At 43.1% G+C, this 20625-nt stretch overlaps 1 protein-coding gene across 2 annotated transcripts; it reads right to left on the bottom strand.

The window, feature by feature from the left end:
* Window positions 1-1117: 1117 nt before the first annotated feature.
* G3BP1 (G3BP stress granule assembly factor 1) lies at window positions 1118-19703 on the bottom strand. 2 transcript variants are annotated; one of them, XM_002198491.7, is made up of 12 exons: window positions 19552-19703; window positions 8510-8623; window positions 7265-7346; window positions 6718-6891; window positions 5820-5910; window positions 5229-5322; window positions 4660-4864; window positions 4112-4213; window positions 3610-3721; window positions 3155-3280; window positions 2937-3067; window positions 1118-2186 (listed from the first exon to the last, which is right to left on the bottom strand). In XM_002198491.7, exons 2-12 carry the CDS (start codon window positions 8602-8604, stop codon window positions 1980-1982), a joined length of 1419 nt encoding a protein of 472 aa, XP_002198527.5. In that variant the 5' UTR covers window positions 8605-8623; window positions 19552-19703; the 3' UTR covers window positions 1118-1979. The 2 variants fall into 2 exon arrangements, with proteins under 2 accessions (XP_002198527.5, XP_012430487.5); XM_012575033.5 differs by having other exon boundaries at window positions 2937-3046.
* Window positions 19704-20625: the final 922 nt, after the last annotated feature.

The raw sequence follows: 20625 nt of genomic DNA, 5'->3' as shown, positions 1-20625 counted from the left end.
CGTCAAGAACAGCAGAAATCCAACAAAGGGGAAAAAACATATCACAAAAAACAAGGACAGGGTTCAGTAAAATATCTCCGTTGCATACTTTCACCTCACAGGTATTCCTGGTAGGAAAAATGCAGACAGCTTTTGTTTTTTAAAAAAATACCAGTTACCACAAGAGGAAGCAGCAGAATTTCCTCAAATGCTGGCTGTGAGAGCACACCACAGCTCACACTCTTCCCCAGTTCACTAAGGTATCAAATCTCCAGGTACAGAGGCCAATCTGAGACACAGTTGTAAGCACGGAAGGGACAAACAGTGTAACAAATGCAAAGAGAAAAATAAAACAGAAACCAACACTCCAGCAACATTTAGTACAACCAGCTTCAACCATTAAGTCTGGCAAGGAAAAGGCAAAACATGACTGTTGGGGACAGGTAATACCAAGGGCAGCTCTGCTCCAGAGCTTACAGCAAGCACAGGTGATGATGATACACTGCATATGCAGTCATAAACCAAGAAACATGGAAACAGTGACACCTGACACAGAATAGCAAACTCCCTGCACAGATCTATTGTGCTACCAAGAGACCTGGAGGTCTGGTGGAGACACAAATCCACCATTTTTATCCAGATGTTTAACACCAGGCATTACAGAAATGCTGCTTTGTGCAGCACCATCTTACAGGATCTCTTGGATTGAAATTACCCAGTTTTGTATCTTATTTTCAGTTTCATCTTCTTTCAGAGGCAGTGGAGAGTGTTCAACATCTTAACACCAGGACAGACAAGCACCTTCCATACTTCTGACAAAAATTCCTTCTTATCCACTTCAGGTCTGAAGCAAGGAATGAAGTACTGCAAAAATAATTATTACAGCAGTTGGAACTGTAAAGGATGTGACAGAGGTATTTTTGTTTTGCTTGCACTTTTGCAATTGTTACAACAGGATCTGCCCAGCTTCAAGTTCAAGTTATTAACTTCGGCATCCAAAAAGTATTTGTTTTCAATAATTTAAATGCAAAGTGATGCACAGAAGGTATTAAAGGCTTTAGCTACAACCACCTCTACCTTGTAAACCTAGTGACTGAAGAGCCTCTTCCCCTTGGACAAACTCCAACATACTCTTGACTTGATAAAGCAAATCTAGACCTTTTTTATTTTATTTTTTTAAACAATTTGCCAAAACTGGAATGAGAGATAAATAGAAGGCACAACAATTTTGCTTTTTTTTATACAAATACAAACTAAACATGAAAAAAACTCCCTATTTCAATAAAAAATTTCACAAGTTCAGGAAAAGTGTTTGAAGAGTCAAGTTCTAGACATTTAAAACCTATCCCACAATCCAAAATTTCAAAGTGGTAAAACAGTAGTTTGAATTCCTTGCTGTGATCATGTATCAAAAGGAAAAGAGATTCTACCCATTATTCCACTTTAACAGCGCCACAGAGAGAAAGGTGAAAGTCAATTTTTTCAAGTGGCAATGTCTCCAGACCGGAGGATGTTCGTATGACCCTCAAAGAAACACCAAGAGTTTTGCTTTTCTGCCCTTGGAATACTTGCCAAGAACTATGTTTTCCTACAGGCTCTTGAACGCATGCACGTGAAATATTATTCCGCTGACTGCACCCAAATTCTTAGAAAGAGGGGAGGAAAAAAAAAAGAAAAAAGAAAGCCATTCCTTTAGGAAAAACCACTGGTACCAAAAAAACAAAAATCAGTCCGTAAGATGAGGTGAAGAGGAAAATTCAGTTCTTTTCTTTTTAAAATCCACTTTTCCTAAAACGTTGTTCCACAAAGCTGGAATCTGGGACAAGGACTAGAAAAAAAAATAAATCACAGAACCATAACACAAACAAAAAGGGGCCAAAATAGTATCAAACGTAGCAGTCTATAACAGGCTAGGGCCACATTCCAAGACACCCAAGGCTGAAATTCACAAATCTGCAGGAAAAAGGGTTTGCGCCACCACGTCAACATCGGCGATGAATTCACTGGCGTTGCCCGATCCCCCTTCCAGCTCCGAATCCTGGCTTCTGGGACATTCCTCCACGTGGAGGCCCTCGAATCCCACCTCCCAGCCCCCCACGAGTGCCTCCAGGTCCACGGGGTCTGTTATCTCTGCGGTCACCCTCCCTGGCAGCTCGTGTTTTCTTCTCCTCCACGTTCAGGCGCACCTCTCCCCTGAACATGATAGGCTGCAACAGAAGCACAGAAGGTACTGTCATTAATGGGTCACCTGGAGCTCTTCAAGGTCAAGCAGATTCCTGCAACCTCGTCTCATATCCTCCTCTCCATGAAAGACTGAAGGTCTTAGGATGACTTACTAAACAACGGCAATAGCCAAGCCATGCATCCAGTCTTGGGGCTTTACTGGAAAAAATACAGATGTGAAGAGTGACCTTTGAAAAGCCATCTCAGGTTTAACACTGACCATTCTGGTGTGTTCTAGAAAAGAGCAGAGCTGTAAGCAAGCTCCCTGCATGGCTATGAGGGTGCAGCCAGAGTCCCTTCCTACCACAGCAGGCAGGCATGGACACACATTCTGCATTAGCAATCACTGCTGACAGGCTGAGCAGGTACCTCCTGCCTTTTTTAGCAAAGTTCTTTTCAGCGTGCACACCAATACAGCTTCTTCCTTTCAGCCTCTGACAAACAAGATTCTACTTGTCCATAGAATAAGACTCTCTCTACCTTGTCTTCCTGAAAGCTATTTATACACTTCCTGTGTTCAGCAATCTCCCACTAGAAAAGGCTCTGTAATGAGCTCCTACAAGCTACTCAATGACAAAGACTGCACAAATCTTGGTAATAGGACAGAAAAACATCACATCTACTTTAATATGCTCAAAAAAATCTAAATGGACCAAGTACAATCTCTTCCTGTTAAGCTGAAAAATACTGCTGTTGTCAACAGACCAAAAACCACTGACTAGCAATTTATTTACCCTGTTGCTAAGTATCTTCTGAACAGGCTCAGGATCATCGAACACCACAAACCCAAAATTAGGGAGCTTTCCGCCACTGTTGATGCGGAGTTCAACAACATTGCCATAGCCTGCAAGAGAAAAGCCAAGTTCTTGGGTCATACATTAGAATGCTCTGTTGACCACGCCCATGGCTGCCACCCCCAACCCCTCAGAGGACAGCAAAGCAATCAACTTACTTTGGAAAAAGTCTTTAAGTTCAGATTTATCCACATCGTGGGGAAGGTTCCCAACAAACAGCTGATGACTGTCCGGGTATCTCACAATCCGCCTGGTTTCCACATCGCCTTGTTCACCCTCGCGAACTTGAAAAGAAAAGCAAAACCTGATTTTAGAAAACTCAGTCCCCACAACAAACAGAAAAACAAGCCATGGTCAGAATTATCACCATTAGAAAGAATCAATTCACACTGTCTATCCATTCATATATATAAAAAAGGAAAGCGATCTACACTAGCAAGTGTGTAATGATTTGCTTTTTAACCACCTGGCTGAGGCCAAGCTTGAATTTTTACTTGAGTAAAAATTGTTTGCTTACTGAGAAAATTAATGATATTTTAAAAACTTGAATTATCACATTGCTTCCCCAAAACCTTTAAGCAGCAGAAAACAGCTTCTTTGCAGCTTCTCTTACTTGGCCTAGGACCCCGCTGTGGTGGGATGCTCGTTCGCTGCTCCCTCACTCGCTGATCCCTCTGAGGTCTCTGAGGGGGGGTCTGAGATTCAGGTTTTGCCTCAGGACGGGGCTGCATCAATTCAAAAAGGAGTGAACAGTTGAGAGACAGACAGACATACCAGCAGGTTCAGCTTTTAAGAGCACACTGTCAAGTTGGTAATTAAAAAATAAAGGAAAAGGTAATAGTTTTTCCCACCTGTGACTAAAATACATGTTAGCTCATGTTGGATTATATGATAAAAGCAGGCAGCAATCACATGAACATTCCCTGTTTTCCTCCATGAGAAACAATTCTCAACCCAAAAACCAAGGAATAACATCTTTATAAAGTCTACAAGAAATCACAAAATGCTGAAGTCTTTGGAGCCTGGGAAGTCGAATTGGAAGCAAGCAGATTTCACTCTCATTTTCTCCTGACAGCAGTTTAGCACTTGAACTTCCCCAGGTGCTGGATTCCTACCTGTGAAACCGGTACTTTCACAACATGAGGTGGTATTCCTGATACTGGGACAGCCCCACTAGGAGGAAGGTTCTTGCTGGTTACTGATGCCCAGGAAAATGCCTTAAAAAAAAAAAAAAAAAAAAGATAAAAACATAACTGCATCTCCTTCTGAAATAAATTACTTCTAGGACAGCTAACAGACACAGGATGACTGGAACAAATTTTAACTTATCCTTGAAAAATCAGGAGCCAGCCAATAGCAGTTTCCCGACAATTTTCTCCAAATTATTTAAATTCAAACGACTCAGTGTAATGACAATGGAGTCGCAGTTCTACTCTATTCCTGAATTCCAGAGTTGAAAAAAGGACACAGTAGTGGCCCAACACCAAGTATCACAACAAGGTTAACCAAAGTACTGGAGTCCTGAGTCCCAGTCTGTCCACTTTACCTTCCTTAATACTGAGAAGTGACAAGAATCCCCAGGTAAAAATAAAGCTCTGTAAATAGACATGAGAGCCATACTGATGAAACCACATCAGAGTAAAGAGAGATGCACTGTCATTACCCTGGAGTCCTCTTGCACTGCAGGGGCTGGATCAGCAGGAGCTGGAGAAGGACTCTTCTCCACAGTCTCTTCTGGAGCAGATTCCTCTAATACTGGCTCAGGCTTTTCTTCCTGCACCTCTGGTTCAGGTTCCTGTTCAGGTTCTGCCTCAGGCTCCGGCTCTGCCTCTGCAGCTGTCTCTTCCAGGTGCTCCTCAATGTCATTGCTATTATACAGCAGCACAAAAAGCAGGAAAAAGAGGTGGTATTATATTTATTCTATTACTGTTGATAAGCAGTGCTGCTTATGCAATACAGAAGTCAGGCACATGACATCTGAGAGAAGAACAAGGCCAAGTAAGGCCACATTGCAAAAGAATGCAAATTTTGCATTGGTACAGTATAAAGCAGGAAAAAAAAAGTCCAGAGTCTCCATGTTCAGTCTAACACCATTTTAATTTCAGCTGATCAATAAACAGAAGTTTTCTGACTATCAAAAGAAAACTATTAATAGCAATAAATTCATATGACCTGTTCTACAAGCAGCCTGTCTCACACAACACCTGACTTAATCTATAAATATATTATTACCTGACAGCCTGCTCGTAATAAGCACCACTATCATCAGGAACAGCCTCAGGTGTTTGCTGTCTTTCCTCAGGTTCCTCCCCTTCCTCCTCAGATTCTACATAAGGTCAGAAAACAAAAAAAAAATAACACATCTTTAGAAAGAAATTCAAATACAAGGCACCTATAACAAAATACAGGTGAAGTTTCTGCCAAAAAACACACAGGCAGCACATTCAAGATGCGACATGAAACAGTGTTTTTTTGTATTTCCACTATCACTTTGGTTACTCAGTTTTGACCAAGGTTAAAAAACATGCTCCAAATACTTCAGAGAACAAGATTTATAACCTACAAATATGACTGCAGCTGCCAAAATAAGTCTTACAATTCTTGTAATAGAAACAGATTATGCCAGAAAAAGAATCATCTGCATGTCACAATCCCTTGCTGACTGTGAAGAACTACAGGCAAGGAAAAAACCTACAAGAACATGAAACCTAATACTGATCTGACTTCTCCAGCAAAAAGATTTCCTTTGAACTGGGAATAGAATGCTGATATAGATCCAGAACCAAACACCAACAGAACCATCCAAAAATTTCTGCTACTTACCCTCTGGAGGCTCAGTATCAGAGTCCCCAAAAACCTCATCCTGGTAGCGGAAGATATCGTTGTGGACATAGAACTTGTTTGCAACAGAGCCCTAAAAGCAAATCAAAGGGAAGAACTGAATCAATTACAACAATCCAGTAATGTAAAAGTTGAAATAATGTGAAATCAAAGGTTTGAGCAAATGGTCCTTCTCACAAGATTAATTCAAATTTGCCTCTTCAGAAAATAATGTTATCTGGGACAGGAGAATGGGAAAGGAAAAAAGACATCAGTCCTAACAAATCAAGTGTGGATGGAACAAAGGGAAAAATTGTTGAAGTGCTTTTAATTCCAATAGCTCACAACACTGAAGAAGTGTGACTGACAACTTCCTGGTGTCTAAAGTATCAATTTTTATCTCCAAGTCATATTGTAAAACAAAGTGATCTTGCAACACTCCTCCTTCACTATCACTTTCAATTCTGTGAACTGCTTTGCTCAAAAAAGTCTATTTAAAATTGCCACTTCAAATGCCAAGTCAGCACATTATGAAAAAAAAAAAATCAGGAACCCATATTTTCAAAGTGACAGGAAGCATTCCCCTCCTTCTACTAATTCTTTTTCAGTAAAAAGACCAGTTGCTACGATAACAAATCAAAGATACATAATTTTAATATGCTTCAGAAAAAAAAGCATTGTACTAACCTAGGAGTCCAAAGTCAGGATATTTATAACTGATTTCAATATCCAAGGTCAATGTACAGTCATACAGAAGTAGTATAATTCCCAAAGGAATTTTCAGAAGGTAACTGCTGAATTTTGCATCAAGTTACTCTCCCAGTCTAACCCCTCAGATTGCAACCCTGAGGCAGAGAGCTCAGCAGTGGTGGCAGAGCCCCTGGCAGCCCAGCACACCCACCTCGGGAGCGAGCACGAAGGTCTGCATGAACCGGCGCACGGGCTGCATGTTGTTGGAGAGCTCCCCCATCACCTGCACCACCACGCCGTCGTTGAGCGTGGCGTGGGCGTCCACGTGACGGATCTTTGTGTGGCAATCCTTGAAGTTTAGTGACAGCACCTTCTTGTGGATATCCTAGGAAAGAAAGGGACACGTGGGTTATGCTGCAGAAGCCATTTCTGCCAAGTTGGCAGATTTCAGAGAAAGAAAAATCATAAAACCTGGCTTAAGATACATTCCCTAACTCTGGAGAGAAAGCTTGGCAGGATGCTTGTTAAGTTTGCTGTGCAAGCAATTTTACATTATAAGCTTTCTATAAAGGAAGCACATTTTGCTTAACTATAGCTGTCTACAGTCAAGAGGGTTTTTCCCCTCCCCATTTTTTTTTCCCTTTTACAGGAAGCTCTTGAACAGTGTGGGAGTGAATCACAGCTGGATAAATTTTTCTTCTCAACCATAAAGGTGACAAAATAGAAGGAAAGAACAGCTTTTTCTTAAAAGTTCTTACAGATTGCCCATAGACTGCGTCAGCTGGTTTTCCATTGGAATCCAAGCCACCGTGGACATAGGAAGAGTTCTTTCCATAAAACCTGTTGGAAAGAAATATTTTAATGCCAAGCTTCGCTGTGTAAGAACATTGAGCCTCTACATTAGAGTACAGCATGAATAATACACTTTCAAGTAAGTTTCCTGTCTGAATCACTAGAATAAAGCTACAAAATCTCATAATCCTGTTGTCAATCTGGAGGGAAAACAAAGTTCTCATGTAAGCTGTAGCACTCAGGTGTGTCAGAGACCCAAGCACCAACAACCAAAACCAAAGTCTCATGAGAGCTCAAGATCCAATCCCACTGTCCTTTTCTGCATGAGGTCCCCAAAGCAACAGCCTGAAGTTGCTGAAGACTCCCCCTCAAGTTCTGACTTCAAGCTTGAGCAGGGAGCAACAGGTCTGTTCTGCTCTTCTACAGTAAAAAAAGTATTGGAGGTAAATCTTCCTTTCTGGAACTGAGGGGTTACCAGATGAAATGCCCCAAGCACCATGGCACTGCACTCTGCCAGCAGATAAAAGACTGGAATGGATTCCATGGCACAGAGTCAACTGTCCTCTGACCCAAGGGGATGAGGTCAGCTGTCCACCTAAGTGGAGGAACACTCTGAGTAAGTGTTGCTGAGACTGGAAGGGGGAAGGTGTCAGAAACTTTTATCTGGCTACTCAGAACACAACAAAATGAAGTGTATCTTCATAAATAAGACTAGTTTCAGGAAGGATACCTGTCAAACCAAACAGGACTTATTTGTTTAGATAATGGATTATAGTTTGCTGCATATCCACAATTTCCTGACTTTCCTTTAAGGAAGAGCTAGTGTGACTCCCAGGAGAGCCCACTAGACAAGCACACAACCCATTAAATGTTTCCTCCTAGTTAGAGGGCATTTTATTAAGCCAAAAACTACAGAAATATTTAACTAAGTAGTATTTCTCCAACTTCAATTTATATTGATTACAAGCAGACATGGCAAGCAGCATTTCAGTTAGAACCAGAACTCAGATATTTAAAGAATTCCTGTAATCTTTATTATCCATCTTTCAAACCAGCTGATTGAAAAGTAAATTATGCTCAGCATCTTGAATAAATCAGTTTTTTACGAGACCAAATTCAGCAAGCTAAGACACAGTAATAAGATCACTCACCAATTTTAGCACACAAGAAATTCAGACAGAAAACCAGCTCAAAGGGAAGCAGAGTTTTACCTGTGCAAATAGTCAGGTGCTTGGTTGAGCAGGGTATAGTACTGCCTCACGAATTCCCGCCCGACCAGCAGGGGACTTGGCTTCTCCATCACCATTTCTTTGGTCAACTGAAAACTATGGAAAAAAACCAAAAGCTCCATAAAGCATGAGCATTTCAAATGGCTGTTCTCATCCTGATTGCATAAGCCACCTAATCACAGCGGAAAGCACGCACCAGGACTGTTTCACCCCTGTAAGCAGTTTAAGCAATGTGTTTTCAGAGTCATCAGAGTTTTGGTGCCAGGGAAAGGATTCCTGGGTACCAAACCAGAGGTGGGAGAGGCTGCACGGCCGAGGGAGGTCACCTCATAACCCGCCAGTAGTTAGGCATCCCATGTATCCTCAGTAAAAAGCAGGTGGCAAGCAAGTAGGGTTCTTCAAGAGGATTTGCTAAGTGGCTAAGACATTTACAGTCAATCCAAATTCTACTTACCTCACTTGACTTCACAATCAGAATTAAAAGTCAGATGTTCTCAGGCAAAGCCTGTGCTACTGTATTAAGGGCATTTTTAGAAGGTCAGAATAAGTCCAATCTATTTTTATCAGCAGCACAGCACTACTTGCTGTGAGTGTCAAGCACTCTGGAGGAATATTACATTATATTAAAATTATTATGCTACAAACTAACATACTGCTCTTCCCCTGCTTCCACCAATCTCAGCAAGTCATTTCTCACTTAAATTCACACCACCAGTCAAGTGAACAGCACCACCCATGCCCATCTGGGTGGCCATGCCAGCACCACTCATGCCCAGCTGAGACAAATCCACCTAGGTACTTTCTATAGAGCTGCAAGTTACAAAAATAAAGTATTTGCAGGTAGGTTACACAATACATGTATCTTCAGCCCAAACCAAAGGCAGATTCCCATGTTTTCCTTGTCATTAAATACTCAAACACTGTTCAAACTCATTCAAAATAGTTTCAAACTCACAGAGATAAACACCAATAGCAGGGCATGTTCTTAGTACCAAATACAGAACCAACAGCAGATTTTCTGCTTCACACTCAGTTGTACCAATCAATAGAGAATGGGGGCTTAGCAAACAGTTCTGCTGCTGAAAGAACTTCGTCCCCACTACTGACCCCCAATCTCCTTCACTACACAGCCCTTTGCCCAAACACATGGTATTCAAATTCCATATGCACATTCCCCAGGTGTGCCATGGAACTCAAACTGACACTATTCAGCTGATCCTCTAAAAGGCAATTCAGGAATCATCGATTACTTACCTGCTTTTATTTAATACTGATAATCATAAACAGTGACAAGAAATGGTGGCATCAATGGCTGGGGGAAAACCCAGACTGATCACAGCCAGAACACAGAATGGAGGGGAAAAGGGAAGCCAAATTAATTAAATAGTCTTTTAGCATAGAATAATCCAGAAGGAGCCTGCAAAAGCTCAAGCCAAGTCAGGCATGTCTTAGGACAAACTTTTTCTTGTCACTAGACTCAAGAGCATCCCATATCCTGGGAAAACTGAGTTGTCCACAACTTACCCTTCAAACATAGCAAAAGGGAAAGAAAAAGACTGGCTTTCCCACCTGCTTGTACTAAGCCCTCTCTCAGTTCATCCACAGATCCTAAACATTTGATACTCAAGGTATTTAGTGACTTTCAGAGAACTTGTCCTTTAAACACCAAAAACTGACAACACAGCAGAGCTTCAGAAGACAGAGCTGACCAGGTTGGTGTTAATTTTGAACACACAACATACACAGGGCTGCAAAGGAAGTCACAACAACACTGCTGGATGCAAAACAGAAGCTTTAAGCCTCTAAGAGATGAATGTACTTAAAAAGCCATGGAAGCTTATACTTTGGGTGAAGCTAAGTCCAAATGAACCTGGCAAACTTCATACATCTCAATCAATAGTCAAATACCCAACACATGGTAATCAAGGGACAAGGCAATGTTTACCCACACTGCCAGAACATCCAGGTAATAGATCCAAGGATGTGATTGCACCTAAACTCCCAGCAGTGGCCAGAATGCACTGCAATCAGCTTTGCTGGAGAAATGCAGCTAAAGCTCAAGCCAGAAGACATAACAGTAGAGCTATAATTTTGTATACATGGATGTGTTTTGCTCTGCTTTTAATACAAACACACATTACTATCTTTTAAAATCTAGACTAAATGAGAAAACTTCCCACCCTATTTTAAAACACACTTTTCTCTAGGTTTAAACACAGCAAGAAAGATCTGGTGGGCTCCAAAGGATGTGTCCATCAACTCCCTCTCAGCAGGATATGTGCCTATCACCACCACACACAGAAATGTTACCTACATGATAATGTGAAGAAAAAAATAAGACTAAATATGATCTAGAACTCAGAGGCTTTCCAAAACATTCAGAAGCTTTCAGCTGTTAGAGGATATTTTTAAGAGGTCACCATAAAGAAAGGAAGAAATAGTCCGTGGCTCGGTCTGGCCTGCAGGAAATGCTCAGATTCTGCAAACCACTTTCATTTCAGGAAGGTTCTACAATCTGTGGTTTTGCAGAAGCCCTTGAACTTAAAGTGTAATGTATTACAGATACAGATGTCCAACACCCGAGGTGACAAACACCTCCAAGAGATGAACTCTTGCCTTCTACTGCATGTTAAATGAGATCCCCATAAAATATTATCAGACAATAAGAGAACACAGCAAAGGTAAAGTACAGCTAAGTGGTGGCTACCATTGCTAACTTCCTCATCCCACTTTGTTTCCTCTTGAGTGCCTGTGAAGTTCTAGAAGGAGCAGGCCAACCCTAAAGCAGAGGGAGCAAAAATGGCAGATAGATATGACCTACACTTTTAGCTCCAGTCAGCTTAACCGACAACACAGGATTTCCTCACTCCACAACCGTTAAAAAATTGGCTTCTGTGCTGACAGTTTACAGCCAGGAAGCCAGTCCTACCACACACCAAGATCACCATTTGGAGAATGACAGGAGGTACACTTAATTTCTTTGTGAAGATATAGCTTCCCTGGAATTCAAGTTTATTCCTACAGGTGTAAATAGGCAGGTTTTCTATTCAGTTCTGATAAATGATGAATTGGGCTCTTCTGAGAATTATTTTCAAGTGCTTCCTAGAACACCAGTGCACAAAGCTTGACATTCTCATATTATGGCAAACCTTCCTGTAGCACTCAAACTTCAACAGCTGATTCACCAACAGCTCTTTCAGATTTCTGATCTTCAGTGAAAGCCCTCACCTACACTAACCCACAGACACATCATCTTCCTTGCTGGTCTCATGAAATATTGGAAGTGAAGTGGCTTGATTATGTCTGTCATACTCACACACTTAAAGATATACATAAAAGAATTTCCCTCCTCTAAGGGTGAAAAATCTATCAGAACTAACTCCTAACATGAAAAGAGGAATTGCTGAGTGCCCAGTTGTTCTCAAGCAGATCTGAAAAGAAATGGGAAAGACCTTTGCATGACCTAATCAGAGGACAACAATCTGTTTTCACTACTGCTGCTCCACCTGCTACGTTGCCAGTTGCCATCTGTTCTTACTCTCCAGCCAGCACAACCTGAATGGTGGAAGCCAAGCATCTCCTTAGAGAGCATTTGCTCCCTACCACTCATGAGCAATTTACTACTCCACTATTCCCTGATCCAAGAAAAACTGCTAATACTTTATATACTACATTTTCATTCCACAGCACATAATAGCACCAAATGTTTGAACTGTCACTACACTACTCCTGATAAAAGCTTATCCACACATTTTTCTGTCAATTGACATAATGATGAAAGGGTGAAAATTGACAGGAAAAGCTGAAAATCTGATTATTTAAGATTCATTCATAATCATGCATCCATATTATCCCATATGTAAAACAAATTGGATAAGTCAAATTTTAACAATTACACCATAACAATTCTGCAGCATAACTGAGCCCCTTCATTAAGCCAAGGACTTAGAGGAAGACAAATACCTCCTTTACAGTGGTTATCACCTGGCTGATGGAAAATTCCACCATCTGTTACAATGCTCCCACTTGGCAGAAAATCAGTGTCAGGCACCGAATTTCTGAAATACTGTTATGTAAATTAGAGCCATTTATGTAAATTCTGCATTAGCAAATTCAGATTTAGGTCCACAAAACCTATCAGTATATTAGTGTTCAGAAAAATGGAGTCAGTACTCACATCTAGCATGGGATATTATTTTCTTACCAAACTGCAATATGGTGAAAGCAAACTAATCACTGCTGTCCCAACTCAATTTGTTTCGGGTTTTTGTAGATTTGGGTCTTTAATTTTTGAATCAGACAAGTTTAGTCTGGATGTTACTTCTACTGACTCCCTACACAACAGAAGTGCGTCTTATGCTCGTCACAGAATGTTTGAGCTCTCAGGACAACCAGTCCCAAGACTCAGGCAAAAGCCCCTGGGCCTGATGTAACAAGCCAAAGGACCAAAACCCAAATTTCTCTTCCCAAATAGTGTGGCAATTTTAAACTTCTGTCAAGGAAAAAAGCTAGAACTAACAAGAAGACAAATTAAATTTACTTGCATTTTAATACAAGGAACCTTCTCAAGAAAGCCAAAGTTCCTACAATGCATTCCAGTCCTGACTGGAGTATTGCACAGCAATTCACCCCTTCTCCTTTGGCTACTCAAGGGCTATAAAGTCACCATCTGAACTCCACTCCTTCCATCTCTACAAACTGGTGGAGCTTCCACGGTGCCAAAACAGCCACTCAGAATGTCAAACTTTTCACGCAACTCCACTCCCTCATTTTGGTATCAGTGAATTCCTTAACTTAAAAAGGCTTTCTGGAAATTGAAGAAACAGCAGAAGTTCACACAGAAAAGAGGTGCCTGTATCCAAGCACAACACACCACAAATGTGGCAAACAACAATTTTGCTGGAAATTAAAGGTCTGGTCAATAGTTAACAGGATTGCATAATTAAGTGTCATTTGGGATTTCTCCAAGTTGCTTAGCAACAGGTGAGCATGCTCAAAGCCACAAACCATTTATCTAGATGGAACAACCAGCTCTAGAAGCAGTTACTGCTGCTGTTATGGACAAAAACAAAAAAAAAACTAAAGTAATGGAAGAAAACGCCAGTAGGTCTCTAAGAGGCATGATATAAACAAAGTTTAACTACAAAACAACTAATACAGTTAATTCCAACTCTCCCTACATTTTACATGACTAGCATCTGCTCTGCTGCTGACCAAACCATAAAAGTAAGAAACTATGAGGCTGGTACCTGTGTGACCCATGACACAAGACATTAAAGTGAACAATGAAACACAATCTAAACTTGCATGCCATGGCAAAGTCCAGGGCTCATTTCAGCTGGAGATTTGTATCATCACACCAGCTTGCTCTCAAGTAGGAAGAGTGATGTCAAGTAAATGTGTATTTAAGACACAAAGACTGCAGATACACTGAGATACCCTTATTTTAAAACAACCTTAACTATCAAGGGGAACAAAGAAACCCAAAGCAATACAGTTGTTGACCTGAGCCTAAATTATAGAGAGCTGAAAATGCACCTCAAATAAGCAGGCAAATGAAGTCCCAAAACGCTAATCTGCTTTAAAAAATAGGTCTCATTACTTGCCACCCACTGCATGCAGAGGCAGACAATGTCACTGGGACAGTGTTCCAGCAGCACAGGCTGGATTTCAGACACAAACCCTTACAGCTGCCTACCTGTAACCAGTTCATCTTTTCTGCCTTTTGACAGATTCAGAGGCAAAGTATTCAGCCTGGAACAAGTTATCATCTTAAGTCAGCACTATTCCACAGAAGGCAAGATGCTTGGTAGCCACATTGAATGGAAGCTCAATGATGAAATAAGTTATGCAATAAATAAATATTTGAGGATTAAATTGGGACAAGCTGCGAATTTACCAGCATTCAATTCTTACTAGCATCTCCAGGAAATATTTGAGATGATCTGTAAGATGAATGTATTCACCAGGAACTTCCAGAAGCAGGCACTTCAGAGCAGTGTGAATGAAGTGTCAGACATATACTGCAGACAGAGTCTTTAATAATCTTCCAAACACCTAATAAAAGTGGGATCTAAACTGTCAAACTTAGCACAGATATTTCTCCTTTCACTTGTGACTCCTCTCCTCTGAATGACCCACACAACCTACAAAGACAGGCAGTGCCTATATTCATAAGATACTTGAGGTGTTACAGGGAACTACATCAAAAAAAAAAATAACCACACAGCAATCACCAGGCAATCAGATTTCTCTGTGCTTAATTATCTAGATGCAGCAGAAAGGCAGAGCAATACCTGAGCCCCTTCTGAAGTTTGAGACACACTGACAAGGGACTCTCTAGAAAAGCCATATATCACACCAACACACATGGATAAGAAAAATTAAGTTAGAAGCTTAACTATTTTCTAATAAAATAATCTAATCAAACAAAATTTAAGCATAATAAAAAGAAGTTTTCATCACAAGATTAAAAAATAATTCAGAATTATATTCAGCACTGCCCATGCTAGTACCAAAAAAAACCCTCTGCTTGCCAGTGGCAGATGGGAAGCCTTACTCAGCAGCAATGCACAGCCCTTCAAACACTGGGAGAATACAAATAAACAAACCAGCAACTGCTGAAGAGCTGTCAATGTAGAAGTCTGCCTGTGTTTTTGCTAACAAACCTAAGTGTGATCCACAAGTTGATGGATATGATGGAGTTTGCCATTTTTTAGACAAAATTCAGCACTTCTTGTGTTTTTCAGCTCTACCAAGAAAGAAAGAGACAAACTGAAGAGTTCTAATGCTTTCAGTCAGAACCTAAAAGAAAAGAGATAATTTTGGAGAAATGTTATTTCCAGGTCATTCAGGTCAAAAGCAGATTAAAACACAAAGGACACCTGAAGGGTGAGTCAGGGTATTTGAGATCAGCATACCCCTACAGTAAGGGATGAACATTCATCTGAGTAAGGAAAATGATACCAAACACTATTCCTGTGGCTAAGAGCATAAAGCTCCAAAGACAAATAGCAAATTAAGTCCTGAAAAAAAACCCAAAAAAACAAACCCAGAAGACTCTTGAAAACTTGCTATTAAAACATATATATAGCAAGAAAATTCTCAACAAGGTGTTTGGGTTTTCTATTCATCCCACAAAACACTTTGCCTTCCCTGGGTGCTGAGCTTAATATGGTGTGGGTTTGGGGTTTTTTTCCTTCCTTTTTAAAGCTGTTTCACCTGGCTTCCAAGTTTCTACTTGATACCACTCAATCATCACTTCTATACAGCAGTTACCTGCTGTAACATTAAACTAAGGTGATTTGTCCTGAGCCTAAGAAGCAACACTTCATATCCTCACAAAAACAAGAGCTCTGTTACATTTAGCACTACAGAAACACACGTGGCCCTTGTATTTTGACTGAAGTCAAAAAGGAACTCCTCTTCAAAATCCAAGTTCTCTGAAAACTCAAAGCCTTGAGAACTCCCAGAAATATTCCTACATTTTCAATAATCCTAAAATCAATTATCCTAAATGGGCTCACAAACGTGGGAGAAGGACTTGCCTTTCTAACTGAACCTATTTCAACATCATTTACCCCTCAGTTAGAAGCAATGTTTTTCTGCAAAATTACATTTTAAACATGCAAATTTCATCCTGAACAGCAGTAGGATAGTGCTGAATGGTTTGTTTACTTTATCTTTAATAAGAAGAAAGTCAGATTTCTGCCTATACTGCTCTTCAGACTGCTTTAAGATAAAGCAGCTACTCAGACCCTGTGATTTTGCCATTAGAACAGGTTTTGTTTTGACATCCAAGAGCTGCTCCAACATCTCGATGAAGTTGGCAGCAGGTCCAGTCATCTTCTCTTAGGTCTGCAAATTTTCCATTTGGCTCCAGTGCAGCTTCTTAAAGTAAAAAAGCAAAAGTTACTCATCAGCAGTCAGAAGAGGTAGATCAGAACCCTGAGCTACAACAACACTACAGTGAAATTCAAGCTTAATGCCACTCAGATTAGAATCACCAAGATTAAGATTCAAAATATTTTCTGCATGCCAAGCAACAGAGAACTGTAAAGAGAATCAATTCTTTCACCTCTACCCACTTAGGTCACAGAAGATGCTTAAACTCGGTGTTTCAGCTGTATCCTGGCACTCAGGACTGACCCATCCCTGCACTGTTACATGAAAAACAAAACACAGCCAGCCCAGCAGCAGCCAGGAGACAGCACAGGGCAGAGCAGATGGAAATGGAAGATGGGCACCAGCACAGGGCAGAGCAGATGGAAATGGAAGATGGGCAGCAGCACTTTCCAGTGCAGTGCTGCACATTGCCTCAGCACAGATCACTCCTCCACGACTGACAGCAGCCGGGCTCCTGCTCCCAGAGCTGCACTGCACCAGCCGTGTCTTCCTGGAAGGGCTCCAGACTTTATATAGCAGAACTGGGACCTCGAGCCAGCACAACTCTCACTGCCTGCAAAGTTTAAGGATTCTTTTACAGTACCTGAGGATCAGACTTCAGTTTTTCTTTTTAATTACTCAATGAGGTAGCTAAAGGTTATCAATCAAGTCTACTACTAGTAGGTGTACCCCAGGAAATCACATAATTACTTCAAGTCTGCAGATTTTATATAGGCACCCATAAAAAAAAGACCATCCAGTCTTCTACAGCAAACTAGCACTTTTAGTTTGTTCCAAGCAGAGCAGACCACAGCCAGCACAGCAACTAGCACCACCCTGCTGAAGTCCTGCTCTGCTCAGATTTCCTCTCTGAGTCTTCAGTCATCACCTCAGTCAGACAAAAAGGCCCAGGTGCTAATATTAAAAACTAAAATAGTGTTTTCTAACAGGTCATTTATGCCAACCTTATGAGTGCTCTCTCATCAGGTCCTATGGTTTTGAACAGAATTACCAAGATGTACTCAAAGCAACATCACCTTTGCTTTATTTTCCTTTCAGTAAAAAGTATTGCTCTGTATGTTTCCCTTACAATTTACAAGGTGAAAAATAAAACTCTGAAACAAATACTTTGCATAAAGATTCTGTCCAAAATTCAGATGTTCAAACTCCATCAGTTGTGTTGAACTCTACTGATGCTGTTGTGCCAGCACCAGAGTGAGCAGCAGAGCAGTGGTCCTGCCATCACAGCACAAACAAATCCTCTGGTGTGCTTTTGCTGTTTCTCAGACTCCAAATGCAAAGATTCCCAACAGAAGATCCTGATGGGCTTGGCACACATAGACTAAGTCCTGTCCACCAGGTTTCCTAGGTTTCCTACTTTAATTTTAATTATGCTTCCCTGCCTTCAACTTAAGGAGTTCACACTTAACACAACCTAGCAAAAAAAAAAAAAAAAGGGTAAATTCACACCAGTCAGGAACTGGGGCCATTCTTTACCTCCTGGTGTATACAAGCCTAAGATTTTTTAAAATATTTAAGATTTGTAAAATTATTATATACCTTTGCAAAGGTACCAGCATTGATTTTTTTTTCCTAACAGACTTTGTACAATTACACTTTCTAGCAGGTTTTAGTAGTGCTTTTCAGGCAAACCAGTCCCTGCAACATGTGATGCTGTCAAAAAGGTTGTGAGATCTCCATCACGAAGATAAGGATGTAAGACTTCAAGCACGTGAATACTTCCAGCCAACCTTCAAATTAGCTACATATTCTATGCAAAAAAAAAAAAAAAAAAAAAAAAAAAAAAAGATAGATTCACAACTTTACATCATTATATATGGTGACTGAAACATCCCAGGAAAGGTGAGTAGGTGAGTTCAGTTCACAGGATGAGAAGATGCTAGCATCAGCACCATGGAAGTATCACAGAGCTACCTAGAAAAATGGTTTGGCTTATTCTTTACCAGACGGAGAATAAAAAAAGTGAAAATCTGGTCGAAGGGAAAAATATCAGGAAAGGTCTGAAATGCAGTTTTTGTCTGTCAACTTCTGCATTTCCCTTTTTGACATCAATATAATAAGCTTTGTTAGCTAAAAAAAAAAAAAAAATCCAACACACCCCTCTCCACATTTGATTTATGGCATCTGGAAGCATCAGCTTCCAAAGCTTGATAGCAGTGTCCAGATTTCCTAAATCTGTCACTCCTGGCTGTGAGAGCGGGGGCTTGCCAAAAATAGCACACACTGGAAACATGGCGGCTTGCTGCAAAAGCTGCTTTCCCTCCGACGGTGGAACAAAAAAATCCTTTTTTTGGTAAAGACTACTTACTACATTCATGCAAGCCTTAACACAGAAGGTCACCAGGTAAACCCGCTGAGAATTAGAAAAGCGGTAGAACATCCAGATCAACACCAGGAGCTACTGGGAGATGTAGCGAAACCTTTTCTCTGGGGTTTCTCCAGCACGTACATCTGGGGCCTTACAGGATGCTGGAAAGTCTCATCACAAGCAGTACTTCGCATTTAAATCTTGGCTTAATCTCGGATTCAGCCAAGGTCATGAGGTAAACCAGGTTAAGATCCATGCTCTCCTACTCGAATTATAACTTCCTTCATCTATAAAGTTATACCCAGGGAGGCACCTGGAGTGCTACCCAGGTCCGGGCCGTGCGAGCAGCCAGCGCTGCCCCTCAGTCCGCAGCCAGCACTCCCCGTTAACCGGAACACCTCGGGTTCGGGTGGGCTCCTCCCCGGCCCCGCCTGCCCAAAACAAAACCCCAAACCTGCGAGCGAAGGAGCCTCGGAGCCTGGAAACCCGAGAACAAAGCTGGCCCCGCACACCTCGCCGCGCACAATGCGGGCCCGCCAGCGGCCGATCCCCCGCCGCCCCCCTGCCCCGCCGGCGGCACCGGGAGCTGGGGCGGAGGCTATGGACCGCACGGGGGCCGCGGGACGGCGCCGGCGGCCGCCACAAAGCGCGGCGGGATGGAGGGGGAGGAGGCGCCAGCAGCGCCGTCCCGCACGGCCCGCGGCCTGCGGAGAGCCGGGGGCGCCTCGGAGCGCGGGCGCTGCGTGCGGCCCGCGGGCCCCGCGCCAAGGCGCGGCCGCGCCGGTGCCTCCCCGCGCCGCCACCCCCTCACCTGCAGCAGAGCGGGACGGGAGCGGAGGCGCCGCTTCACCACAGAGCCCGGCGGACGAGAAGCGCCTCACGCAGCGGCGTGCTCGGCCCCCCGCTACATATATCCGGCGCGCAGCCTACCCCAGCGGGCGCGGCCCAGCCAATCACAGAGCGGCGCTCGCCCTCATTCGGATGCCGGTTGGCTCGCTGCTGTGAGGAGGCGGGCGGAGCGCTGAGGGGCAGCACAGCCAGCCAACCATGCCGCAGCGCTCCGCGGGGCCGTGAGAGTGATTGACAGGCCGGCGAACCAATGAGCGGTGAGAGACTGGTGATAGACTCGCGCTTTGGCCAATGGGACGACGCGCGCCGGGCGCCGCAGTGTGGTTGAGCCGCACTGCAGCGCCCTTGAGAAGGTGCTGGTAAACCCCGTTATAGATGGGGCGGGACCCGCGGAGAGCGGCGGCCAATCGGAGGGCGAGGCGGGCGCTGACGGACAGGTCCCAGCCGCGGCTCTTAAAGGGGCCGGCGGGCGCCGGGCGGGGCGGCGTCCCGCGCTCCGCAGCGCCCCCTGCTGGAGGGAGGCGGGCCCTGACATGGCGGCGGGCGCCGTGCGGGGTGAGGGCGCAGCCGGGGCTCCCAGCAGTGAGCAGGCAGGGCCGCCCGCTTTGCTGTGTCTCCACAGGCTGCGTGGGGCTCGCCTGTCCCACGCACTGAGAGAAACCCCCAGTGCGGGTGGGCGGAAGGAGCTGCTCAGCCCGAGGCACCACCACACCCAGACCCGGGGCGGTCAGTGGTGGTCACTGAGCGCGGCCCATCGCGGCAGGCTCGTCCAGCTGCTGCTTCTCCCTCACAGCTTCTGAGCAAAGCACGCTCAGCATCGTCTGCCCCAGAGGAAAGATAATGCATGCGGGAGCGTTTTCTAACTCGCCTACAAAGGAGGAAGGCCTGGGAGTTCTCAGATCGTTCTGCTCACCAGCAGCTGCTGGTCCAGGCACCCTGGCGAGCAGGAGGGAATGGGGGCAGGCAGCGAGCCAGAGCTAAGCAGCTCCCAGGCAGCCATAGCTCTCCATTTGTTTGTATCACATCCCATCCACAC

This window comes from Taeniopygia guttata, chromosome 13 (assembly GCF_048771995.1).
Source record: "Taeniopygia guttata chromosome 13, bTaeGut7.mat, whole genome shotgun sequence".
Classification (NCBI taxonomy): domain Eukaryota; kingdom Metazoa; phylum Chordata; class Aves; order Passeriformes; family Estrildidae; genus Taeniopygia; species Taeniopygia guttata.
Note: the sequence above shows the minus strand (reverse complement) of the source record. Positions and strands in the feature narration are given on the sequence as shown.

Bases quoted from the DNA above. Each gene is read 5' to 3' on its own strand.
- G3BP1 (XM_002198491.7), bottom strand. From the start codon at position 8,604: ATGGTGATGGAGAAGCCAAGTCCCCTGCTGGTCGGGCGGGAATTCGTG. The intron at 7,347-8,509 runs GTAAAACTCTGC...TCTTTCCAACAG, and splicing joins GCACCTGACTATTTGCACAG to GTTTTATGGAAAGAACTCTT. The intron at 3,281-3,609 runs GTAAGAGAAGCT...TTTCTTTTCAAG, and splicing joins ACAGCGGGGTCCTAGGCCAA to TTCGCGAGGGTGAACAAGGC.